The sequence below is a fragment of the Mustela putorius genome, unplaced genomic scaffold (assembly GCF_011764305.1).
Source record: "Mustela putorius furo isolate JIRA1106 unplaced genomic scaffold, ASM1176430v1.1 tig00000174_pilon_pilon_pilon, whole genome shotgun sequence".
Taxonomy (NCBI): domain Eukaryota; kingdom Metazoa; phylum Chordata; class Mammalia; order Carnivora; family Mustelidae; genus Mustela; species Mustela putorius.
In genome coordinates, this window is record NW_025421304.1 from 11,521,617 (window position 1) to 11,549,302 (window position 27,686).

The window sequence follows — 27,686 nt, forward strand, 5'->3', positions numbered from 1 at the left end:
TAGGGGCAAATGGGGACAGCTAGTCAGCCTAGACCCTGAGCCCTGAACTGTAGGGCTTGTCTTTGAGGACAGGGACCAGCACAGAGCCTGCCACAGAACCGGTGTGTGATAAACATTTGTTTAATCCATGCATGAACAAATTAAGGCTTTTGATCCTAGGTTCCAGCGGGCCTGAGGGAGTACAAGGGCTGCTGTGCTCCCAGGTTACGAGAGCGTGGGCACCAGGCACCCAAGGCAGCATCAGGCCCACCCTGGAGCCCTTCGAATGTGGCTGCCAGAGCTGGGAGGTGGCAGGGACCTCCACACCCCACCGGAGTTCCTCCCACCCACAACCAGCAGCAGCCCCTGGGCCCCCCTGAACCTCCCATCCTCCGGGCCTGGAAGCCACTTAGGAGAAGGCAACCTTGCCCCTGACCTGTAGGCAGCTCTCTGTCTAACCACTCCCAGCCCAACCCCTCCTCTGGGCTTCACTTTTAAAGGTGCAACAATAGCAGACTGAGATACAGTGCTCTTTCTGGGAGAAGTTGGGAGGATACTTGGAGCGAGAAAGGGAAAAGGCCCAAAAGTACAGGCTTTGTGAGCTCTGGCCATGATGGGAACAAGAACAGCATTCTGGACCATTCGTTCATCCAGCAAACACATCCCATGAAGCCTCCAGCCAAACGCCAGCCCCTGGGAGAACACAGGTGAAAAGGCAAGGTCCTGCCCTTCTCAAAACCCGTAGGGGGGTGGGGGGTCTGCTGGGATGGCTGTGTCCCCTCTGGCCACAGGGGAGTGCGATGCCTACCTGAACCCTGCCAGACAACGGAACATGGTAAGGCCAATTCGTGGAAGCTTTAGGAAAATATCTGACATTATGATACACTGTTTACAATCTATAGGTACGTGGGGAAAAGCAGATCACAGAACCAGAATCGGGAAGGATAGATGCCAAGACCAGCGCCCGGATCCCTGGACTATGGCTAGGTTTTACCTTCTTCCTTTGGCTTGTCTTTAGGTTATAGGGCTTATACAACAAATTCATCTCACAAGCACGAAGCAAGAAAAATGTATTTGGTAAACAAGGGGTATGCTGCCTGCTCAGGGGTCAGGGGAGGCTCCCGGGGAGGCAGGAAGAAGAATGGTCCGGTTTCGCCAAGGAATCAAACTGCGGAGGGGAGGTTCCAGGCGGAGAGAATGGCGCAGACAAGCCCACAACAGACCGCAAGGACAACCATCAGGTGGGGAGCCGTAATTCAGGCTGGAAAACAGGGACAGACCCCATCACCCATGGCCACTTGAGTAAAGAGCCCCATTTTGGTCTCGCTGGCATTGGAGGTTGGTTTCCCTCGGGGCCCTGACCCATCGCCCCTCCACATCAACCGTGAGGCCACATCGGCCTGGGAAGAACTGGTTTCCATCGCTGGTTGACAAGACGGGCAGGGCTGCAGTTCCAGATGGGTTGGAAGCTTCTAGCTCTCAGCTCCAAGCCAGCCGGTGCTACGGCGTGGAGCCACGCAGGCGCACTGGAACCAGTCCTAGCCCATCCAGCAGGCATCGAACCTGTGGCCCCACGTCAGCTGAGGGCAGGGGCTGCTGTCTCAGCTACTCTGTTCCTGACAGAGCCTGGTGTGAACAGGCCCAGGGCCCCACCGCCTGGAGGTAGACCCAGCCACTGGAGGGACAGCTGCCACCGAACGCGGAGTCTGGGTGTCGGGAGGAAATTAAAACAAATGACCCTGCCGCATTTTTTATTATCCATTCATAAAAAATACAAGAGCGAGATGGGAGAAAAATAGGTCACATCAGTGAGATTTACAGTGACTTAGAAATCTAAACATCACCCGGAGGTCTTTGGACTCCATCTGGCTTCTGAAGGCCAGGTCTGCCTGACCCAGAAAGGGAAGAGGGAGTCAGCCCTCCGCAGAGCAGAGCGGGGTGAGGTTATCATCTGCCCACCCATGACGCAATGGCACATTCATCCTCACGGCCCAAGTGTCTCCAGGCCATATGACTGCTGACCCCACAGGGAAACTTATCAGCCACCCACCTAGAATGACCCACAGATGCATCTACTCTCCACGCGGCAGGCACACTCCCAGTCATGCCACACCTTGGCTTCTCCCCTCCAATGGCATCCAAGGCCCTGCACTATTACCTGGCCCCAAAAGACTCCCAGCCCCATTCTACACCCTCACGTCCCTGCTCTCCGGGTACCTACAGCCAGTCTTCCAATGTTCTGTAGCACTCCTGCTTCCCCAGGGCCTTTGCATACACTCTTCTCTCTGTCTGCAGCACACTGCTCTGTAAACTTTAGCCACTGTCTCTTCCTCATTCAAGATCCAGGGACAAGACCCTTAGATGCCCTGCATATAGAGAAAAGTATGCTCTACACTTGCCTGATCCAAAAGAAGTAGAACAAAACACAGTACACTGTTAAATAAGAGTAATTAAGTCTCCACAAAATTTTTATTGATTCATTGATCTGTGCAACCTCTAACGCTTTTTTTTTTTAATACCTTAAATCAAAATTTTGCAGTAGAACTTCTTTCTCTGGTGAGAGTGGCCCTGCCTTATCGTTACCCTGAAGCACTAACTTGGATGCAATACAGTTCAGATCTCAGCCCCAATTTCACCACCTCCAGGAAGCTCTCCATGATATCTAATCACTACCAGCCCCAGCACAAAGACCAGACACAGACCAGACACCTCTCAGCATTTTCACAGCACCACGTACCTTCCCCTACAAGCCCTTACCGCAACTGTGATTTCCCCACCATCTGTATGAGTCTCCAAGCACACCATCAGCTCCTCAATGGGAACAATGCCCACCTTGGTCACCGTCATGCCTTGCCTAGACAGAGCACGTGCTCAAGAAAGAGCTGTTGAGCAAATAAATAGAAGAGTAACAGCACGGATAAATCAGGGAGAGTGACTCACATCACAAACACGATCATCGAGGAGCCACCATGGAGTTCCTGGGATGAGCCAATGCCCCCTAGGGAACAGAATGGTTATTCTTCCAGCAAACATTCACAGGACACCTACCATGTGCCAGGCCTCGAGGACACAAGGATGAACGAGACAGACCTTCTCCTCCAGCCTCTCTGCCCAGAAGAGACAGATACATCCAAACTCCGCGAGAAAAGGGAGCCTCAAAGCGCTGGGGGGGGGGCTAAGGAAACAGAGATGAACTTCAGAATGGTCCCTCACCTCCGTGTCCCGTGTCCCCATGCTAACGCTCGGGTCAAGGTGGTGCTGTCTTCAGCGGTGGCCTGCTGCGGGGTAGAGCAGAGGCACACGATGGGGCTTTTCCTTGAAGAACACAGGATTATTAGGACTTGCATTCCCCTCCGTGCCCAGCATGCTATGTTCTTTAACACAACACGCATTGATCAAGCTTCTACTCTATGCCTGGCACGGTGCCAGATTCTAGGGATGTGGAGACCAGGCCATGGTCCCTGCCTTCAACAAGGACCGTGTCGGGCTCGATGGCTCTCAACCACGTGCGACAACAGCTCCCTTCGGGCCTTTTTTTTTTTTTTTTAAAGTGCTACAATAATCAGAGAGGTTGCTACTGGCATCTAGTGGGCAAGACCAGGGGTGCCGACTGTCCTGTAAAGCAAGGGACCGTCCCTCAGAATGATGAATTATCCTACTCAAATACCACCCCAAGGTTGGAAATTCTAGCACAAATCTATCAGCTGTGAGCAAACCAACAAATTCTCCCTTGACTTGGATACAACTGTTGGAGGCCCATGTGCCAATAGAGGGCAAAGTCAAAGAATTTATAATCCCCCAAAGTGAGATCTGCCAGCTGGGTCCTGCTTTGGCCCCTAGAAAAACCCCAGCTCCCACCAAAACGCTCCTTTCCCCTGGTCCCAGGTCCTCCCTGCCTCCAGGTTTGCTGCATGATCCCAGAGTCCTTACTACTCCACCTGGGGTCCAGGAATCTGCAGTATCTCCGTCCTAAGAGCCGGTAGCAAACGCAGAACCTTGCTCCTCCCCACGCCCCAGACCTGCCAAATTAGAATCTGCATTTCCACAAGCTCCCAAGTGATCCACACGCACTGAACAGTTAGAAAGCACTGCCGGAGGCTATCCCAGGACTGCCTGCCTCGCACTCTCTGTTCACAAACCCTCCTGGCGCAGAGCTGGAGAGGCAGCTTCTTCCACCTCTGTCCTCTCCATCCCCGCCCCCTTCCCACGTTTCTTGCATCCTCAGTGAGAGAAGCCATAGAACCTTCCTGGACAACACACCAGGTGTCACGGGACAGGTGGGCAGCTCTTTTCTCCCTACTCAGCTCAAAGGAGGGAAAACAAGAGAGGGACTTTGCCCCCGGAACCGCCCAAATACATGTCAGTCTTAAGAACACAACTGGGGAAGATTCACATTCACGCCCCAGATAAGTCAAGGGGTGACGTGTCAGTGCAAGGGCACTCTTTTTGTTGTTCTTAAGGGGCTTGCTGGCCCTGCGAGGACCCAGAATGAGTATAAAATGAGGGCCGAAATGCCTTCTTCCTCGGAACCACACCAACACCTGTGCTCCTATCCCCAGGCTGAACTGGGGAATGTTCTGGAATTTTGATCCAAGACTCATTTCATGCCTACTCTCCCAGGTCGACTCTAAGTTCCCAGAGGCGGCATCTGACTCCCTTTTGGAGATACTTCAAACCACTGATCTAGGCACAGTATCTGATACCCAATAAGTACTGGGGTTGTAGTTGAAGGACTGAGTGGGATGGAAGGGATGGGGTTGGATGAGAAGGGATAGGACAGGACAGAACATATGGAAGAGAACAGAATGCAAGAAAGTTTGAGCCCACCAATGCCCCTTTCTTGCTATCGGCCATGGAAAAAGTGCTCCTATAGGGAGACATGTACAAGAATGTTCACTACAGGGGTGCCTGGGTGGCTCAGTGGGTTAAAGCCTCTGCCTTCAGCTCAGGTCATGATGTCAGGGTCGTGGGATCGAGCCCCGCATCGGGCTCTCTGCTCAGCGGGGAGCCTGCTTTCCTCCTCTCTCTCTCTGTCTGCTTCTCTGTCTGCTTGTGATCTCTGTCTGTCAAATAGATAAATAAATAAAATCTTAAAAAAAAAAAAAAAAAAAAGAATGTTCACTACAGCCAACAGTTAGAAACAACCTAAATGCCCATCACCAGGGGACCAGCTACATAAGACATTGGACATCCATGTTAGACACCGCCACGCAGCAGTTAATAAAGAATAAGGGAGAAATATATACCAACGTGCAAAACTCTCCAATCCATAGTATTGTGGGGGGGGATCCCATTGTGGAATGATAGATCCAATAGAGTATCATTTGTTGTTTTTTTTTAATATTTTATTTATGTATTTGAGAGAGAGAGAGTGAGAGAGAGCGTGAGAGGGGAGAAGGTCAGAGGGAGAAACAGACTCCCTGTGGAGCTGGGAGCCTGATGTGGGACTCGATCCTGGGACTCGATCTTGGGACTCTGGGATCATGACCGGAGCCGAAGGCAGTGGCGTAACCAACTGAGCCACCCAGGCGCCCCTGTTTTGGTTTTTTTTTAATAAAAAATCAATATGCCCTTGTTTCTATGGATACACACACGCCATACTTCATCTAATCTAAAACCCCACAGGTTGTAAAAGACACTACTAGTTTGCACACCACTAAAAAGGAAAAAAAAAAAAAACCTGTCAAACCATGACCAGCCACAGGATTCATCTTGACGACAGAGACGTTTAAGTGTGTCTCAGAATCTGTGCAGCGCGGTATTATGCAAATATGGAGTAGAAGGTCTTCAAGCACGCCGGCCAGACTAGGGACTGCAAATTTACGAGGGATGGGGAGGAGGGCAGGACGAGGATTTTAGCCCTATCTGCATCTGAAACTTTCCGGAATGGAATACATCTATGTGTTTGTGCTATTTAATAATTTCTATACATGTTTTTTTTTAAATAAAGAGCGAGGAAAGGCTCCTCCGCCCCTCGCTGAAAGGTGAGGGGATGCCGAGCGCGCTAGACGAGTCCATGAGTCACCGCAGAGACGGGGACTTTCCAGGGTGCCGGGCCAGGGTGGGGCCCGGGCGGGTGGGCGAGCGGGACGTGCCAAGCCTCTTCTCTGGGAAGAGGAGAGAAGGAAGCGCTTCCGAATGTCCAGTGCGGACGCGTCATGGAAAACAAGACACAACAGGAAGGGAATTTGATTTGGGGAAACAATTCGCAGTCGACTCACAGACTCACACAAGGCTACTTGGGGGGGCCCGGGTTTGCCCCCCGAAATGGCTCCTTCATCTACCCTTGCTGCTCTCCGCAGAAGCTGTCTGGAAAGTCATAATGCCATCCTGAATGCATCACTCACAAGGGATCTCCTTGGACTCAAGCTTCTAATTCCGCCCTAATATCCAATTCTGTGTGTCAGGGAGAGCTGAACCTCGGCCTGCAGCAGCCGCGTCACCTTGCCCTGCGCACAAATAAAAATAGCTTTGGTGCTCAGAGCACAGGTTCCCTGGCCTTATCCTCTGGGGGTCCCCGGAGCGGCGCAGCCAGCAAATGGAAACCACGCGCAGTATAAATGCATAATGAACAAAGAGGCTCCTCGGAAGCATCCTTGACCTTCCTGCTTTCTTTGACTTCTCCCCTGCCATTGTCCCCAGTGAAGCCATAAATGGAATGACACCGTTGAGGGGGGTGACGGCCACAGAGTGACTTCCTTGCCAATTTCTCCAGTAGTTAAGCAGTAAATGGTGTTAATCGGAACGAGAGACTATTCCATTCTCCACGTATGCAAATAACCAAGTTTGGGCAGCTCAGGCCGTGATTTCAACAGCTTTACCTGCCAGGAGCGGGGCCTCGTGGCGGACAGGTCCGCTCCTCTGTTCCCCTAATCTGTGCCCTGATGGCACAAGACCGAGTCACGGTCTAGTACCACGTGCGGGGGAAAGAGAAAACCAACAGCCAAAAAGCCCCAGGGCAGCCTGACAGAGCCCCACGCTCCAAGACAAACACATGGTCCCAACGCCCCCAAACAAATCCACACAGGAAAACTTCTTTTATAAACTGGGGTAGAGGGGCACCTGGGTGGCTCAGTGGGTTAACGCCTCTGCCTTCGGCTTAGGTCATGATCCCAGGGTCCTGGGATCGAGCCCCGCATCGGGCTCTCTGCTCAGAGGAGAGCCTGCTTCCTGCTCTCTCTCTGCCTGCCTCTTTGCCTACTTGTGATCTCTGCCCGGCAAATAAATAAATAAAATCTTAAAAAAAAAAAAAAAAAAAAAAACAGAAAAAACAGGGTTCATCTCCAAAAGTTGGCTTCTCAGCAGCACCCAAGCCAGCTCCAGGGGCAGGGGTGATGCAGGGGGCGCTGGTCACCGGCCCCTCCAGACCCACCCTTCTCCCTTCTTCGCCCTGCCCTGTACCCCACCGAAGCTGATAGGCTCCTCTGCTCTGGGGCTCCTGTTAGGTTCAGCCCATGGTTCCGGCAGAGACTGGAGGGTAGGAGGGGGCAGAGTGGGGTTTTTATTCTCCCGGCACGGTCCCTGGCTTGTCACAGGTTGCCTGTCACCAGGGAGCTCTGCGACGGTGGCAGCCTCCTCCTCCAAGTTCCAGCCAAAGCCCTCCCTCTGCCTCATTAGGCTCTCCAACATCGCCAGGATGTCCCCAAAATGCTCCCCATCCCTGTTGGCCTACCTCCGACCTACCCACCTCCGTAAAGGGTCCCCTTATTAAATGCTTTTCAATTACCTCATTTGAAAGTACCATCTGTTTTCTGCTGGGACCCTGACTAACGGGGTATCTTTTAAACAATTTTTAAGTAAATGTGTCGACACAAGGTGTTTGCAAAGATGGTGATAAAAAGCCGTTAGAGGATGCAGTGTAAAATATGTCATCAGTGAGAGTGACAGGAAATTTAAAAAAAAAAAAAAATCAGTGGTGAGGCAAGTGGCCCGTGGCAAAGGTGGTCAGCGGGCAAAGCCTCCTTAGGTACCCATGCCTCGTCCTCCTCTTCCGCCCCAGGCCCTTCCCTCTGTGACTCAGCACTTCTCCCTGCAGCTCTGCCACCCCTTCCTCGGGGAAACAAACCACCCTGGCTGGACCCCCCAAGATGCAGACTGTCCACTAGGGCTCCTCAAATCCCATCCAAGGGACCTTACAGTCCTCCCGTGCTCCCTGTGTGCATCCCAGGTCTTGTTATGCATTTGTCCATCTACCTCTGCATTAACCCCCGCCCGCCAGGACAAAAGCTTCTGGAGGGCAGAGTCCTGCTAATCCCTAACACCTTACTGGGGTTTGGCACACAGTAGGCACTTCCTAAAAAACTAGAAGTCCAGCATGCAAAACATCCCTATCCCCTGGAAGAGCGGCGCACAAACTCTGGTTTGTTTTACGGTCTTGGGAAGCAAGTGGGAAGAAGTTTCTGAGGCAGAAAGGGAGGTGTGCAGGAGGTGTGGTGGCGTGATGACATTGGAGAGGAAGTGAGGCTCCTCTCCAGACCACGGGAGACTGTCCCCAAGAATCCCTGGGCCTTAGCCACGCACAGGAGTGACAAGTGGAACGACCTGGTACCACCCGCATCACTTCCCACAAATCATTCGATAGTTATTTCCTGAGCACCTACTGTGCGCTGAGCCCCGTGGGAGGCCAGAGATAGATCCAGACATGCGAAAGACAGAGCACAACACTGTTCTCAAGAGGGTCACCTTCTAATAGCAAAGCCCAGAAAGCAAATCAAAAAGCAAATGTCAAATAAAAAGAACCACCAGAAAGGACATCAAAGGGGATGATGCGGTAGACGGTGAAGAAGAACAACCCTGGCTGAGGAGCGGGACCGTCAAAGAGGGCCTCCCTGTGCAGGGGACGCTGCAGCTAAGTCCCACGAGGAAGCAAAGGAGCGATCCTTGTGAAAACCTGAAAGAGCATCCAGGTGGAGAGGAGAGGTGGAACAAAGGCCCTGGGGCAGGAATAAGCAATCTCAAAGGGGAAGAACAGGTAGAGGCCAGGAGAGGCAGGCTCGGGTCCGTGAAATGGATTCATTCTGAGTGCACCAGGAGAGGGGCAGAGTCGGGCTGAAGCTGCCCTGGGAACAGATGCTGGGAAGCAGCTGGAAGGCCACAGACAGATGCCAACCGTCTCTCCTCCCCGACCCCCGGCCACCCCCCCCAGCCCTCAGATATCTCCTTGCCACTTCCTCACCACTCAGCCCCTACCAGCCCTCCAAGGGGACAGACCTGCTCCAGGAGATCTGGCCTTGTCACCCTCTGCCACTTGGCACTGCTGACACAAACAGCCAATCACATGGCCGGGCGGAGACTTCCGGCATCCAGGGTGGCGGGGTAGGGGAGGCGCCCCGGGGTGTGTGTGCTCCCCGCACCTGCCCAGCTGCCCCACAGCCCCAGTCCTCCCAGATGCCCCTTTCCCCAGAGCAATGATGTCATTCCCGACGGCAGCCAAATTCTAGCCAGTCAACTCCAAAATAAAACTGTTTAACACAAAATGAAGCATTTTATAATCCCCTGTACATTTTTCCCCCGAGCTGGCACACACAGTGTTTAAAAACACTGCCAAAACACTCAACCAATAGTTCAGCTTGATTTTAGACCAGTGCCAGAGTTAAATTTCAGATTTCCTTGCTCTTTGCCGCTCCGGAAACCGCGCCCCACCCCAACCCGCACCCCCGGCCCCTCCCCCTCCCCCACCCACACACGTACCCATACCCCCAGCCCCACCAAGCCTTTGCCACAGCATCGCAAGCAGTTGATGACTCCCTCTCTAAGACCAGGCCAGGCCGATCCCCTGCTGGCTGCACTCCTTGAACCACACGCCCCAGCCAGCAGGAGATAAATTTGGTTGATTTCTCATTTTGTTTGGGGATGTTCTTTATTTTCCTGAGTTTAGGGTGTCATTTAAGGGTTGCCAATCACAGGATCTCGAGGTTTGGAGGAACCCCTCTCTCAGTTAATCTTGGTGCTCTAGGGACAGAACCGAGACCCATTCAAGGGGCCACAGGGACACTCACTCTGGCCCACATATAAAGAGCACCTTTATATGATGCCCGTGTTCCCCTTGGCTCCCCCGCTGCTTTGAGCAGAGCTCCCACCGTTCAGCCCTGTGCATCCATAAATTCTATCTGGAAGTGATAGGAAAGCTATCAGCCACCGGATCGCCATCAGAGGCAGCTGACCACTGTATGGGCGGGACTGGCCATGCTCACTGCCCCCCAACCCCCGCAAGTCAAGTCATCTACTCTGGACTCTGGTTAAATGGCATAAGCTCCTTCCCTCTCTGGGCTGATGCAGCCTGACAGCATTCACCATCCCCCCGTCGCCCCGTTCTTCTGCTAGCAGCACCCTGATTTCCTCTGGGGAACATCTCTGGGTCTGCCACTTGGAGCACTCCCTTCTGCCTGAGCCAAAAGCCAAAACAGCTTCCATTCATCAGAGCCAGGAGACAAAGGAAGACCAGGTTCCCAGGCCTTTGCCAGGGTCCCTGGATCTAGCCGCACCTGAAGCTAGTGCTGACTACGGTCTGCCTTTTCTAGTTACCTGAGCCACTAAATTCCCCTACTCGACTGAGGCGAATTAGGGCTGAGTTTCCTGACACCAACCACCGAGAAGCCAAACTTCCCAAACTGCAAGCATGGCTTTGAGGACCACCCCCCTCTCCATCTTCCCCCAAGCCCCTCCTAGCCCTGGTCTCTCCAACAACATGTAGAACTGAGCTCTTGCCTCCCCGTCCTACTTCTGCTGACACAGCCTCCAAGCACACTAACCGTTTTGGCAGGGAACCCGCTACTTGTTTCCCCCGCTCACACCGCTCACACGGGCCTTGGCCGGCACTCAGCTACACCGCAGAGGGAACCGGCCGGTTCTTTAGAACAAAATAACTACATAGGGGTCAGTTTAGGAATCTTGTGGCCAAAGCCAGCGAGGGCCTAGGTGCTCCACAAGGCTGGAAAGCACTGCCCCTTTCATTCACGACCCTATCTCCTGTGCCTGAAATAGTTCCCAGCTCATAGTAGGTGCTGTAAAAAGTGACCCTATGAATGAATGAATACATACCAGGGGGTGCTGTGGTTCTACAGAACACATTTTTCTTCTGAGCAGTAGCTTATTTTGTTCTTTTGGGCGCGGGGAGTTGTAGCCTAGGCAAGGGACACAGGAAAAGACCATTGATAGCTTTCAGCTCTAATAAAGGACTCTTGGAGAACAATACTTTCTAGTTGCCCCTTGGACCCCCAAAACCAGGTCAGGATCCAGCTGGAGGTTATTCCGATCTTCACTGACAGGCATTTTCTCCAAGCTTTTCAAGCCTCAAATTGGAGGAAACCAAGATTGAGTACTTGGGAAACACAACTGTCAGGTCTTTACGCCCAACAGATTGAGGGACTCACACGCACCTCTAGGAGAAAGCACCAGGGCTTCTCCGAAGGGCTCTGGTCCCTGTATCCTGACCATCAGTGACAGCGGTGTCAGGCAGGAGCAAGGAAGGCTGGACTAACGGAACTGCAGTCTTGACGGGAAGGGGATTGACCTGAGTGCACATAAAGGACCTTGGGTTTGCTCAGTGATGCTGAGATTTGGGGAGTAGAGACGTATCCATCAGGGGAAAACACTTCTTACGGAAATACCAATAGAATAAAGAAAAACATCTTGGTATTGCGATTTTGGAATGCTTTATCTGCCTCCTCCTTCCCCTTGAAGCTGATGGTGGGTGATATGACTTGGGGTCACCCTGGGTTTCTCAGGAACCTGCATCGCAGACTGATTTTGTAGCTTCCCCCCCCACACACTATCTGGGCACCTGAGCCACTCAAGCCTCAAGGCCAGACCCCCCCGATGGCTGCCCGGCCTCTCTCCAGCCTGGGCCCAAGGCTGGACACGATGTCCCGGAGCCCCAGCAGCCAGGGGATGCCTCCAGGACATGACTTGCTTCTCCCAGAACTCTGCCCCCAAAGGGTCAGGATCAGGGAAGGGAGGGCGGGCCAGCTTCTGTGGGACCCCCCCCAAGGGAGGGGCACAACTTCCAGGAAGTTTATAAGAATTCAAGTGCCCTAGTCACTCTTCCGCAAGAAGCAAACAAAGAAAACATCCAGTCCAGATGATGTGAGGTTTGTGGGTCCAGCCCCTGTCCCCTGTCCATCCTGGGAGCTGCACTGCCTCCTAGATATTACTAGCCATCTCCTGGGGAAAGGGGGGGGGCGCACCCACTAAGCCACCACCTCCCTGTGACACCTTAGACAAGTCCTAAGTCCTACCTCACTGAAGAGCCTGACCCAGTCCAGGCTTTCAGACCGCCTAAGGGCACTCTACATTGACCGGCTTTATGCACCAGCTATGTTGAGAATAAGGGTTTGAGAATAGGGTTAGAAGGCGCTGAGCTAGGTGATCTTTCAGGAAACTGCCCCCCTAAAATTCTGAGATGAGATCGCTAGATCCCATCAAGAGCAAAGTGAATGGACTTGAGCATCGGAGCTGGGCTATCTGGCATTAGAATCAACGATTATACTCCTCCAAGCTTGCCCACATGTCCCTCCTTCCTCCTACAGAAGACATCCTAAAGACATCTAATGCTATCTGGCATTAGAATCAACGATTATGGGCGCCTGGGTGGCTCAGTGGGTTAAGCCGCTGCCTTCGGCTCAGGTCATGATCTCAGGGTCCTGGGATCGAGTCCCGCATCGGGCTCTCTGCTCAGGGGGGAGCCTGCTTCCTCCTCTCTCTCTCTCTCTGCCTGCCTCTCCATCTACTTGTAATGTCTCTCTGTCAAATAAATAAATAAAATCTTTAATTTAAAAAAAAAAATCAACGATTATACTCCTCCAAGCTTGCCCACATGTCCCTCATTCCTCCTACAGAAGACATCCCCAATTCTCAGTCCCAGGGGTCTAGATAGAGGTGGCTCCGACTCCCACCAGCCCGAGTCTATACAGGGCTGTCTCCCCCACCCGGCCTCAGGGACGCTCTCAGGGATAAGCCTTGGTCCTGGCTGCTTGCTCCTCTACGAGGCAACCTGAGGACTTCTGTCCTGGCAATCGGAAAGAGGCTGCTCTTTCTCTGAGGAAGCAGGGACGGGGTGGTCCTAGAGGCAGCACCGCTGCCGCTGAACACCTGGGTATGGGGTTTGTAGAGACAATCTTGAAGTGTGTCCTTGAAGGGTCATGCTTGAAGCTAGCCTTACTTCTCAGTTCCCTGAGCCAATGAACCTGCATTTTTTTCTTGGCTTCTCAGCTGGAGTTGAGTATACAGTTGAGTATACAGACAGCACGTTAATTGAGGACTTACTATGTGCCAGGCAACCCAAAGGATCAACTTCACTTTCTAGCTAGATTATACATTCCTTGTTAATAAAAACTCTGTGTCTCTGTCTCACAAACACACACACACACACATACACACACATAGCCCCAGACTCACAGTAGGTATGGTATCACAACCTCCTGGCATGACATCTACCTTCTAGAAACTTCCAAGCTGGACAGCAGACTGGACCCAGAAATACACACGCAACCAGCCTGAACACCAGCTTGGGGTTTGTCTTTTCCTCCCAGGGCCTTGAGGTCCCGCTGAGTGTACATCCTGGTCCTAATAACAGGAAACCAGCGGAAGGTTCGGCTGCTGCCAGGATCCAGAGTGGGCCAGTCCCAGGCCAATCCCTTTCACTGTCCCAAGGCCTTTCCAGGGTCTCCTCGCTGAGGCTCATCCCAGAGGGTGTTTGCAGCAGATGCCTTCCCCGTGTCAGGCACCACACCTGAATTCCACTCTGGTCCACCCCCAGACACAAAAAAATCCACCCTTGGGCGCATCGAGGTAGTCAGGCTAGCTGGGTGGCACAGTAGGAGAAGATCCTCCCCACTTTGGAGAGCACTTAGAAGCCTCAGAATACACCCATGGACACACTGCTTCCCGTGGAAACCAAGAGATGTGTGGATTCTTCCCACCTTGACCCCTGCCTTCTATATTGTTAGATGTGGTGTCCGATTTCTGGAGAGACCTACAGGCCCCACAAGGTGATAGCAGCATTTGTTCCACGTAATCAAGGCAAGGGGGACACATTCTATACCCCTGCGGGCCTCGCAGGAGGCAAAGAATGACGCCAGCCCCTAAAACCAACTCCCCTCCACAGGTCCGCCAGGAGCCAGGACCAAAGGCTCGAGCCCAGAGAAAACCACGGCCCCATGCACCTCCTAGCAGGAGACTCGGAGGGCAGGGAACAGGCAATTTAGGGAAGGTTCTGGTCTCACCATGGGCCAGGCAGACCCAGACTGGCCGGTTGCTCACCATGCCCGTCTGCTTTCCTCCACAATGGCAGCGCAGATGCAGGCCAGCACAGAAAGTCGGCACCCTCTCAGAGAGGTGTGGGCACGATGTCTATGTTCATGGGAGCCCCTTTTATTTATTTACTTTCTTTATTATTTACTTATTTATTTTTGAGACACAGAGAGAGAGCAAGAGCACACACAAGGGGGGTGGAGGGAGGGGCAGAGGGAGAGAGAGAATCCCCAGCAGACGTCCTGGCACGGGGCTCGATCTCATGACCCTGAGATCACTCACAACCTGAGCCGAACCTGAGAGTCAGATGCTGAACCGACTGCACCCTCCAGGTGCGCCAGGAAGCATCTTTTAAAGGCAAGGGGCTGGCTCAGTTGGTTAAGTAGCTGCCTTCAGCTCGAGTCATGATTCCAGGGTCCTCGGATCGAGTCCCGCATCGGGCTCCTTGCTCAGCATGGAACCTGTTTCTCCCTCTGCCTCTGCCTGTCACTCTGCCTGCTTGGGCGCTCTCTCTCTCTCTGATAAATAAATTTTAAAAAATGTTTAAAACTCTATAAAAGATGTAAAAAATAAATAGGCCGCCTAGGACTCGGCAACTTACAAGTCATGGAATGCTTTTGGAATGTGAATACCTTCTCCACTGTGTTACCTTTCGTGGAAATAAACAGTTCCTCCATCCCCGGCACCCAGAAGAGATCCGACACACAGTACATGCTCAGTACTTGCTCGAAGAGTAGATCGTCTCTTTCTTCTGTAACTCCCTCTGCTGATGATGCATGAATTGAAGACCTACTGTGTCCAGGCATGGTTCATGGAGCCTTTCTTTTTACAACCTCACACCTAAGAGCCCTTTACCCATGGCATTGCCACAGGCTGCCTTATGGTTCAAAGCTCTTGCCCCACAGAGGCTGCGACCTCCCTGGGGACAAGATCCGCAAACTCTTCTTGAACACCTACTACGTGTTCTAGCGGTTGGCCAAGGCCATCCTGGGGACAGAGAGGAGAACAAGACCCCACGTCTTGGCATCTAGGCTATACGTCCTTACCAGCACAATGGCTGGTGAACATGTTGGTCTTTGCCCATCTGGTAGGTTAAAAATGGTGGGTAGTTTCTTGCGGGCTAAATTACCAGTTCTCGGGGCACCTGAGTGACTCTTAATTTTGGCTCCGGTCATGAACTCAGGGTTGTGAGATGGAGCCCCACGCTATTGGGTTCTGCCTGGGGTCTGCTTGAGATCCTCTCTCCCCCTGCGTCCGCCCCTTCCCCCACTCCCAGTTGGCCACCCCCTCTCTCACTCTCGAGCTCTCTCGAGCTCTCAAATGAATAAATACATCTTTAAAAAAAAAATGTATGGTTCTCTTCTCTTAAAGAAGGTTTCTTCCTAAATGTGTAATTTACTAATACATCATAATTTACTAATATATCTTTTTCCGGTTCCACTTCTGTACTTTGTGGGTGGGAGATATTCAAAATATCTGAAGATCAGAGGGGCAGCCACCGTTCTGAGAAGGGGCTGGCCTCAGGCAGCCCAGACTTCGCCCTGCTTTCCTGTCGATTTATTGGTTCTTTTCTTAGCATTGGTGGGAGTTTCTTACACATTAAGGAAAACTATTTTTTGCCCATGATACGTGTCTTTGGTTTGATTTATCACGGTATTGGCTATGCAGAAATGTTCTGTTTTTATGTGGCCGAATATTTGACTTTTGTTTTATGGCTTCTGGGTTTACAGTTATATTTAGAAAAGGCTTCCCCACTCTGATCCTCTCATATTCTTTAAAAGCCCACTTTTGTTTTCCTTTAGTCTTTTCAAGTCTTCTTTTCCTGTTTAGATTTCTGATCCATTTGGGATTTGTCTGGGCTTTTGGAGGAGAGGGATCCGATTTCCATTCCCTGGGATGGCTCCACCCCACCCCAATCCCGATGACTGAGTGACCCACCTGTCCTCCGCCGACATACACTGACACCTCTCATACACTGCATTTCCAGTTCCGTTCACATCCCTTTTCCGCTTTCTTTTCCCGGCCTTCATCTCTCCCACACCACTCAGATTCCTACGGCTTCAGAACGTGTTCTAAAATCTGGCCTGGTGACCAATCCTTCCCATCGCTCCTCTCAGTCAGGATCTCCCTTCCACTCCCCGATGTCTCTCCTTCCTAACGAACTGCAGAATCAGCTCGTCCATTTCTAAACCAATCCCACTGTTAACTTTCACGAGCTAACCTAAAGTTAACAGGTTCACCGAGGGGAAACTGACCTATTTACGATATTGAATCTTTCCACCCAAGAAGAAGGTCTGCCTCCTCGTTTATTAGGGAAGTCTTTTGTGTCCCTCCGTAGCTGATATTGCTGGCTGGTTTGTCCTCTCCAAACATTTGAATGTGGCTTCCCGGGTCTGTTGCCTGGTCTTTATACCTTCCGTGACTGCCGTGAGCAGGAGCCTTCCTTGCTCCGTGTTTTCTAGCTGGATGCTGTTTGCATGCAGGAAAGCTCTTGATGTGGGGGGATTAATTGTGCTCAAGCCCCCAGGCCTTTTGCACTGCGAGACGCCGGCTGACACCAAGGTGCCATGCACGCTCCCCGTGGGCAGAAGGAGCTCACGCCCTGCACCTGTGCACTTGGCAGTGCACTGCCCTGCGGCTGCCCGTGCCGACTCCGCTCTGCCCAAATGAAACCAGTACGAGGGGTGCCCCAAGCAATGAGGCAAGGACCGCCCCCACTCATGCTGTCGGAGCGAGAAAGGGCCTGAGCCGGCGCACAAAGGCAAGATCCCGCCAGCCGGTGGACAGGAACAAGGCTGGCAAAGATGCCAGCCTTCACGCAGCCCCAGCCCCATAATTAGGGCCCACAGGTCACTCTGGCCACAGCTGAACAAACCAGGGTGTAATTAACTTTCCACCCAGCTTTTTACACAGCAGCGTTTCACCTTCGCCAGAAAAGGCGGGTCTGCCTTTCCGAAGGGGCTGGGGAAACACGCCTCGGTCCCAGTCCTCAGGAAGTGGGGGCAGCCAAAGGGGGAGCAGCAAAATTAACCCACAGGGAGCATATTCTTTTGCTGTTGCTATTTGAACAAATCCCTCTCCATCTCCATCTTTTTTTTTCTTTCTTTCTTTCTTTTTTTTTTTTTTAAGTTGAGCATTCAAAAAAGCCGTGTCTGTCTGGAATTTAGGTGGAAATCATTCACTGTCCCCAGTCTATGTTCTCTGGGTGAGCTGTTCAGACCTCGAATCTTAGCTCAAGCTCTGTAACCTTCACCAAGATCCCCTAACTCTCTGAGCCTCAGCTGCCTGATGTGTAAAATGGGGATGAATGGTGAAAAACAAATTCTCCCAGCTGGGACCACTAGGAGGACTAGGTGGCCTCATTCCTTCATCCAACAAGCATGTATTAAGCACCACTGTGTGCCAGGCACTGGGCTAGGGCATAAGAGGGAACAAAACGGACATGGTTCTTGTCCTCATAAAGCTCAAAGTAGTGGGGGAGACCAGCGATGAACAAATTAAAAATTATCGCTCAGGGAGCCTGGGTGGCTCAGTCGGTTATTGTCTCCCTTCAGCTCAGGTCATGATCTCAGGGTCCTGAGATCTAGCCCTGAATCAGACTCTCTGCTCAGTGCCCAGTCTGTTTCTCCATCTCTCCCTGCCCCTCCCCACCACTCATTCACTCTCTCTCTCAAATAAATAAATAAAATCTTGAAAAAAAAAAAAAAACCTATTGCAGAATAACCACAGAATCTGACCCATGCCATGCACTGTGTCGGAGGTGGGGCTGTGGGGAGAGCAATCAGGGAGACTGCGGCCCACATGTGGAGCCCTGGGGGCTGGCATGGACCCCGTGTACTTCAAGGATGCCTCTGTGCCCAGTGAGGAGCCTGGTCTGCTTCGGAGATCCCCCAATGGTGCCTGGAGGAAGAAACCAATGCTTGGCTTCAACCTGGTCCTAAAGACAATTACAGTCTACAGAGCAAGTGCCTAGACGAGCCCAGAGTTAGAAACCTCAGTTTTTCTAAAGAGACTCCATCTGCCTCTCCCTACCAATGATGAAAACCCTAATCACACCCGTGGTGCCGTTAGCAAAGAGGCTAGGGATCTCCAAAAGCTTGTCAGGTGCTCCAGCCCTGGGGACCTGTCAGGTTCCACGACTGGCACAGTGCACACCCCTGCTGACAGCCCAGTCCTGACAGGATGAGGAGCGTCCCTACTCGAGTGAGATGTAAAACATTACAACAGCACAGACCCAGCACCCAAATGTCCTCGGGCAGTCAGCCTCATTAATTTGGGCCAAAGCAGCAGTCAGTCTAAATCACAGAGTCTCCTTAAAAGGTAGTCTTCATACCAGAAAGCCATAAAACATTCCCCCTGAATCTAGACGGAAGGTCCACAGCTGACCTGCTTCAATGAGCACATAAAAAATTGGAATCAGCCCCTGGGTGAATCAAACCTCTCATACCTGTTTCCGTGGGGCCCCGGGAAGTTCCCAGAGATAGTTTCTAAAGCAATTGAAGTCCTCTGGGTTTCTAGAAGATGATGAAAAACACCCCCTGCCACCACTTATAGGGTCCACACGTGCTTGGCCGACACTTCACAAACTGGGTCAACGTAAACTTAGCTCACTCCCTGTTCTGACATCGTCCCAGTGAGCGGGGCCCCCAGTAAGGGGGACTTTCTAGCATCAGTTCAGAGAGCCACCAGACGCTCTGGCCATTTCCTCGTCCAGGGCCCACAAATGAGGCTCCGTGAGGCACAGACAAGCTCATCACAAGCATCAAGTCAGCCTCTGTCCAGGCTGTGGTAGAACTCCTCATCTCCCGGAGGATGGGTCTAAATTGCTTATTTTTGTAGTGGGTGGACACAAGACCAGCCACCCGAGCTTTATCTGCTTGAGGGCTGCTATCTTAAAAAAAGAGGGCTCCCCCTCCCACCCAAAAATGGGATAATGGAGAAGATCACATCGCAGCCTGGGAATCCATTCAGAAAACGTTCAGCAACAAACACAGAATGCAGAATGGCAGGGGCCCCCCCACACCAGAGCCGCAAATATGGCCCCCGGGGGGCCGGGTCTGGAGGAGAACAAGGAGGAATCAGCTCCAGGGATGTGAGCAGCCACAGAGCCGATGGCTCTTGGCTTATCTCATTTCGTGTCCTCAGGATGCCACATTTGATGCCCTGTGGGTTTAAGGCTGGTTTCTCCTCAGATGCGAATGAGAGACAGCGATGCAGAAAGACAGAGAGAGAGAGAAAGAGGGAGAAAGGAAGAGGTCTGGGTTCTGAAGTCCACGATTCGACAGCCTCTCCTGGCCCCAGCAGAGCCACTCCTGAGAAGGGACAGAGGAGAGAAGGGGCCTTCCCAAGCTCCAGAATCTCCTCAAGGGAAGGTTCTTGAGTGCAGAGCTCCGGGGGCCTGTCCTCCCTCTGCACGCCACCAATGCCATCCTGGCAGGAAGTGCCCCAACCCATGGGGAGCTTCCCACCACCTCAGAAAATCTCCAAACCTCAGCAACTCTCCCAGATTCTGACGAAACCAGGCACTGCCCCACCCCCACCGCCACGGCCACAGAAAGACAGAAAGAACCAAGAGGTCACGCTGCTAAAGCAATTCTTTAAAAGAACCACATTCAAGATGGTGCCCCACAAACACACCCCACCTCCCCAGGACACACCTGCTTGGTGAGGAGATGTCTCCACATTCGGGCAGTGACTGCTCCCAGCAGGGAATGACTGAGGATGAGTGTTGCTCACATCCAAGGCCTAATTCCGATTCCCCGAGGCGCAGACAGTAGGACTGACAGGTGGCGCTGCCCTCAGGCTCCAAATTCTCAAAAGCGGAGAGGGCCCCTGCCTTCCCTCCAAACAAGACTTGTTTGTTCCCTCAGAAACATCTGCTGAGTGCCCAGAGCCCGCCCAGCCTTGGCAGAGTGTGGTCCTCTCTGAAATGGCCTTTGTCAGGCTGTTTAGGGTCCATCTTTCCTTCCAGGGGGACACAGTGTCCACACTGCCCACCTGCCCCATCCCTAGTCCAGCGGCTGGATGACCAACGGTGAGCCTCCAGCAGACCCCGAGCCTGGCCCGGGAGGACTGCTATTGCATTTTTGTGCCAGTTCCAAGTTTTTAAAGCAAAAGCCAATTATCACACATCCCAATATACAGCCCAATATATAGAAGACTTTTTAATGTGGACAGCTCTGACTGGAGTGGGTATCAGAGCCCCTTCAGACAGGCCCCGATGCCCACCCCAATAGTTCCAGAAACATCTCTGGGGACACAGTGGGAAACCACGGCAGATCAGAGAGTATGCAGGAGGCCAAGGTAAGGACCTGCTTTGAATAACACACACACAATTCCCAGGGGTTTATCCTGTCACTGGGTAATCCTTAGAACCTAAGACCTGAGGGAAAATCACTCCTGACATTCTTCTTCCATGTCAGGGAGACTCTCCCAGACTGGGTCACACCTTTCCTGGGCGGTAATGAATTTCTCAGGGATGCTATTAGGCAAGGTCGTTTCCCATACTCTTTTAAGGAATTTGTGACTCCCTTCTGATGCCCCAGGGCTTAGGGATTCCTGGCTTCCATGTCCCCATGGAGGTCATTAGTGGGGTCCTACTAGGAAGCAGGGGAGAGTCCGTGGCTGAAGGCCCCTCAGACAGAGCCATCATGATGTCAACCAGGCTGCAGCAATGGAGAGAAGAGAAAGCCACTGGGAAAAGAAGCCTGCCCAGGATTGAAGCACAATCAGTGACCACTTCCAGCAAAGAACCCCGATATTCAGCCTTGAAGCCTCACGTTGGCCCTTCACCACCCGGAAACACCACCGTTCTCGAAAGTGTGGAGAGAGAAAAGAGGATCTCCCTGGTTCTGAAGAACTGAGTGGTGCTGGCCATGGGGCCTCACTGCGAGAGCCATGGAGACTCAACACAGCATCACTTCACAGGGGTTCCTGATGGGCCCTGGGATGGTGCTAGGAGAGCCCCAAGTGTTCCTTCACACTTCAAAAATAAAGAGTATTTTCTAACCCTTAATTAGAAGATCAATTCATTGATTGTGTTTTCAAGTCAGGAACAATATTTCATTCCCTTATCATTGATACCAACCTCAGTTCTGGGCTACATCAAGAAAGACACAAGCCATCTACTGTTTCCTCAAGCAGGATGAGCATATACAGCCCGGGGTCCTAGAGAGGTCCTGGCTTGGCCACCAAATCCCTAGGTGACCTCGGTCAATCACGGCCCCCTCTCATGCCTCAGTATTTCCCCTCAGGAAATTGGGGGCCTCAAAAGCCAACCCCATATATCCTCCAATTCTGCTCCTAAGCTTCTAAGTTGGCCATCACCTCTGACTGTGGTTGAAATAGCACAAATTCCAAATGACTGAGGTTTGGTCTGCTGAGCCCCCCAAAAGTCCAAAACTGTAAGAATCCTCTTGGGTCCACTGTTTTTGGTTATCTGTTTCCTCCAGAGGCTGAGAATAGGGAGTTTTGTCTCACCAAGGCTGTGCAGGTACAGCCGTCACTAGAGGGAGAGTCATAGTTCCCCAAACACTTGGCTTTCAAACTTCTAAAAAGGCATATAAGATAGAAGAAGCTAGAGTTTTGAGCCCCAACCTGCTTCCTAGCAGCAATGCCCCCCCCCAAAAATAGGAGACAGGTTCCCTTTGGAATACTGTCTAAGATTTTAGTTCCTCTCCCCACAACCCAGCATCCAAAGCCTTGCAACCAAAGACACAGTGGAGAGGGATGTCGGACCACAGATGTTCTGGACTCCCAGCTCAGGGCCTGAAACTATGTCAGCCCCCTCCCCCTGTAAGCATGGCTGCCACACCCAAGGCAATACAAAGGCCCCCATTCTCCCACTCCATCCACACCACAGGATCCAGACACACACACACACACACACATGTCTCATGACGCCTTAAATCGCTCCCATAAAAATATGGCTGTGGGCCCTTTCTCTGAGGCTTCCAGGTCACAGGAAACAGGGCCACAGTCAGGTCTGGCAGAGGAGCTCCGAGCCACCTCTCCTCCTCAGAAATGCAGATGGCTGAGCACAGGACTGGAACCACGTCTCCTTCTGGAGGGGCTCTTGTCGGCCTGTCCCATCCAAGCTCGGCCTCGGAGCTCCCTCCTTCACGCGGCTTTCCACACTTAAGCTACTTAACTTTGCACTAACAGCCTCTTAATTGCTAGGTTTCCAAAAGGCCTTGCAGAAATCCAGGGTGCAGACCCTACTTGCTTCGGGCTCACACTCTAGAGATGGCAGATTGGGGGGAGGAATGACCGGGCTCCTCCCCCGACTCCCTGCCTGCCAGAAAGCTGTTGCTTTTATTTTTAATTTTATTTAAAAGGCGGATACAGGGTACCCAAGACACCACAATAAAATGACATTAACTGTAAAATTACATTATTAATTCTTTAATCTCACTTGAGGCTTCAAGCTGTTGCTATGTCCAATTATCCGTATAACCACCTGTCAGAATCCCGGCGCTATTTAACATTACCTCCAGGACAGCGGTGGGCCCGGTGGTCCGTCAGGTCTGCCAGACACTCGAAGTCCTGCTGACAGTGATCGCAGGTGTAAATTGACTCATCCTCCATGTCTTCATCGTCCTCATTTCTCTCCTCTTGACTTGTCACGCTGTTCCTGTCTTCCAGCGCGCGGCTGGCTTTCCGATCACACTCCGGCTCTCCTTCCAGGCCTCCTGCCAACAGGAAGAATACAGTCCATGTCAGCCGACGGGGTCTTGGGAAAGCGTTTTAAAAGAATCGCCCGGCATTTATTAAGATACATTTAATTACTCTACCTCCCAGGGTCCATTATTCTTGACACCTCTCAGTATATTAATATATGGGGTTTTTTTGTAGCGTGCAGTGCCATAATTCTCAACTAGATTCTTTAATTCTTGGTGCAAATCTTCTAGGGGGATTTCCTGTCATCTTCCCCCTTCGCATGGATGCTGGGGGTCGTGACCCATCACAGAGGTGAAAATGCCTTCGCATTCTGTCTCCTGAAAACCCAATTCTCTTACACGCTTCTCCAGAGCCTCCATCCACTGCTCCTAAAGCACCTAAACATTTCGTTTCCCCTCCAGAGTCTTGCAATTTAAGAGCAAGGGAGATCTCTTAGCCAAGTTCCCCAGCCACACGGCTAGCCTCCCAGGGTGGTGATGTCGGCTCAGTTCTTTGCAAAGATGTCCTGATCCTGGAATCAAGGAAATACATGCGTTTGTAAAACCACAGATAGTCAAATCCCAAACTCAACTGCCCCTGAGCCCTCACTCATGCCCTGGGATAAGTCTAGATGGTGAGAACCAGCTTTGGAATCATCCGACCAATTTCTGTAAAATAAATTACCTATTCTGTGCTTAGCACTATGCAGACAAGTGGCCAAACTGTACGGGAAAATGAGTTCATGACCATAAGGATGCCTTATGTTTCATGTAGTGTTCCACACGCTTCCTCAAAGCCTCAATTACATATGCATAGCCCCCTCTCCCAGGCTTGCACATCCCAGAGCTAAGTGGGGCTCACACAGTCATGTAGTCCTGCCCCTGCCCACAGAGCGGGGGCAGCCTTGTTATTCCCATTTCATAGGTGAGGCACCTGACACCCAAGCAGGGGGATCCAATATCCAGAGCACCCAAAAGACATTTAACTCGACATCCTAACTCCTGTCCACTGCCCTTCCCTGCACAGCTGGGAAACAGAGCACAGCCTCAATCTGAGAGATTAATAGAGCACATCAAGAAGTTGTAAATCAAAGTGCAAAAAAATCATGGTAAATAAAACACAGAGACGATATCAGTAATCCCAATAAATGTCAGTGGATTAAACTTCTTCATTAAAGTACAGAGACTTGAACTGGGAAATCCACGGTATGTCCTGGAAAACAATCTACCCATCCAGAAACCAGCACTGAGGTGAACCCAAGAAAGAAATCTCTATTAAGTGGAAGAACCTCGTTGCAAACATACACGTATATGTAACGAGGTATGTGGACCCGCACATGTGCACACGAGCGTGTCGCTTAAAACACTGCAGTGACAGCCGATGCCTTCCACACACAACCTCTAAACCCCCATGGACCAGTCGCCAAAGCAAGAAAGAAAAACGAACCAAAGAGTGCATTCGATTCGAGGTGGAAACCACAGTCCTGTAAATATTTCAATTTAGAAACAGATAATGTTGTAAGGGCTCTATTTCTCCCATCTGCACAAAACGCGCACTTCCAAGCACCCAACGTCAGGAACCTGTGAACACAAATCAGCTCATCAGAGCGCCAGCTGCCGCCTTCCGTGGCGGGGAACGTGGCCTGACACGCTGCTTGCAACAGCTCGGAGGCAGTAAAAATCAATGTTTCCATTTGTGGCCCATCACAACATCTCTCTTCTTACCAATTAAGGGATGTACAATTTTTAGGTTCTTCTATGATCAGAACACGCCAACTCCCGGCAATATAGAAATCCCATTAAAAGCCAGGCAGCATATTTATCTCAGGAAATCTGATCAGCTGCTGCTGTGGCGAGAAGAAATAGAAAGCAAAGAAATGAGAAATAACATTTGGAGCCTTTGATATTTTAAGTCATCACACAACCACGGTTACACAAGCAAGCGCCCGTCTCTGAATTTCCTAGTTTACAGTCTCTTTCCTTAATAAAAAAAGAAACGTTCTGAAGTGGTGGGGGGGGGCGGGGGAGAAGCATTATTCCGGCTTTATCTACCACACCAACTCTCCAGATAGTAAGTTACATTCGGCACCACGCTTGTGCTACTTTACTTAACACACAATTTAATAGACATATTTAAATTATCCCCTTGTTACTTTTTTTTTTTTCCTGGCCCTATTTACTTGGCAGCACTTTCCATAATAGCTCATCTAATCTACAACTGGAACCACAAACATTACAATGCATTTGATCTCTTTAAATCTGGTACATCCTGTTGACTCAGGAGTAGATAAATCAGAATGTCAACTCTTGGGTTTTTATAAGGCAAAAACCCATAAAGTCATCCAAGAGTATAAATCTGTTTTAAGGAACTGTCACCTCCCCTGCCACTATCTACTAATGGGAAGGCAAGGTGGCTGTGCACAAAGGGGCAGGGGAGGGGAGGCAAGCAAAGGTGCCCCCCCCCCATCCTCTGAGGTCCCGGGGCGGGGGGTGGGTTGCACGGCCCACCAGCCTGCCCCTCGGGAAGCCAGAGAGAGACCAGTGGCCTGAAGAAGCTGGGGAGCAGGACCCCCCTGAAGACCCAGTCCTGGAGGGGCCTTCTGCAGCAGCAGCAGCAGAATCAACCTCAAAACAGGAATTCCTCCATCCGGCTGGCTTTACTCCCCGCAAAGCACTTTCATTGCCCGCGGTCTCTGAACCTCACACAAGGGGAAAAGAGTAAACGGTGCTATTTTTCCATTTGCAGAGGAGGAAACAGAGGCTCTAAGGGGTCATCCAGAGCCATGCAGGGGACTTCTGACGTGAAGCAGCACGCCCTTCCCCCAGGCCTGGGGTCTATTGGAGCCCTAAGTCCCCCGAGGCCCAGGAGGGGACTGCTCTAACAGAGCCATCCCCTGCAACACTCTTGGAGTCTGCTCGTTTCCAGGCCCTCCTGGAGCTGCTATGCGGGAAGCCCGAAGACTGAATGGATGGATGGACCTTCACTCCTGCAGTGATACAGCTCGAGCTCATTGGGGGCGGCCCTGCCCATCCGGGGTCTTGCCTCCATCCAGCCCTGCGAGTCCTTGCCCGAACGAGCACAGAGAAGGCAAGGGCTCGGAGGCCGCCACCAGCCCTGAGTCCCCACCCTAAGTCCTGCCTCGAGTTTCTGACACTGTGATCTCTGGGCCCAAACAGGTCACCCACTGGTGTCTCCAACCATCCCTCCCAGAAGAAGCAAAGTCAGCAGGCTGAGGAGCTCATTCTTCTCTCCACGGGCCTCGGGGGCCGGGAAGGACTTCCGGAGAACAGGCCCTGGCAGCCTTTCCCTCCCTCGGCTCCACCCCAGTCCTCCTGGGGCTGACTGGGAAGGCCAGAGCTGAGCAGGTGTGATTGGGGACCTCTCCCTTGGGGTCACCAAGCCCATGGACAGAGCTCCCCACCTCCCCAGCCCCACGCTGCCCCCTGGACCACTCACAGCCTAGCTGCTCTCGGACATGCACACCCTTGTGCACACCGGCCACCAGGGACAGGTTTCAAACACAGCTGGGTCTGACGCCTAACCACCCAGCTACACAGTCTCCCCATGGTAGAGACTCGAAGAAACACCGTTGAGCAATCTGTAAACCCTTCACAATCATCTGCAGGGTCCTTGTCCCAGCCCCGAAGGTCCAGTAAGGGCTCTGCCGACCTCACTGACTTATTACCCCACAGCCACACAGACCTTCTTTCAATCCCTTCAACCACAAGTTTGTTCTGCCCAGGGCTTCACACCCTTGTTCCCCCGGGACTCTGCCCCCAGCTAACAGGGTTCCCTCCGGGCCTGAGCACCAATGTCACATGGATCCCCAGTGCTCCTTCCCCATAGTGCCTTTCCCTTTGGCACAATGTACACTCATGTTTTCGTGGGTTAACTTTCTTCCTCCTCCCGTCCCTGTGGCACCCTGCACTTTCCAAAGACAGCACCAGCAACACCTCCCATCCCAAGTGCTCTTCTGTAGTAAGACCCTGCACTCACCCATCAGGAAGAGAGATCTAATTCCCCTCCACAATTGCCCTCTTGGCCTCGCTGGCCGCAGTGCCTCCCTTGACATTTAGAATGTAACAGAAACAATGTTCTGGGATTTCTGAGGCTAGGTCAGAAGGATTACAGCTTCCACGGGATCTCCTGGTCTCTTGGGACACACTACCGAGTAGACTACGGCTGCCATACCACAAGAAGCCCAGGCCACATAGAAAGAGTGTAGCTGCTCCAGTGGACAGCACCAGCGAAGCCCCCCCAACTGTACCAAGTGCCAGCCATGGGAGTGCGCCATCTTGGATATCCAACCCCAACAAGCCTTCAGATGACGCCAGATTCAACTCACTTGGCAAATTCACGATAAATGTCAAGGGGGACCCCCAACCAAGTCCACTCCGCTCACAGAACTGTGTGAAATAACTTGCTTTTAGCCCATTGAGTTTTGGGGTGGTTTGTTAGAGAGCAACAGACAGTTGGAAAGCTCCGCTACCAGACCACAAGCTCCATGACGGCAGGAGCTCTGTGCTCCGTACTGTCTCCCCAGCCCCTGCAACAGACAGACACACGGTGGGGACTCAGTCAAGTTCAAATGAATGAAAAGATCAGTTTCAAAGAAACACATGTCCAAATGTTAACACAAGCGGTAAGTATTATTAGGTTGAACTATACGAAGTTGCCATCTCCATGGGTCAAAGAAGTCGAATATTGGCCACCTCAAATGGTTCAACCTAATGTATGATGGGGCCAGTCTGTCTTGTCAGCTTCTTCCTCAAAGCAGGAGGCAGAGGATATGCTTACAC

The 27,686-nt window shown here is 51.9% G+C and overlaps 1 protein-coding gene across 1 annotated transcript in view; it reads right to left on the reverse strand.

The window, feature by feature from the left end:
• Window positions 1-27,686, reverse strand: part of ZNF423 (zinc finger protein 423) — a 268,391-nt gene that overhangs the window by 198,841 nt on the left and 41,864 nt on the right. Inside the window, exon 2 of the mRNA XM_004744132.3 lies at window positions 22,719-22,919. Coding sequence (XP_004744189.1) covers window positions 22,719-22,815 — 97 coding nt within the window. The 5' untranslated portion in view covers window positions 22,816-22,919. The remainder of the gene's footprint in view (window positions 1-22,718; window positions 22,920-27,686) is intronic.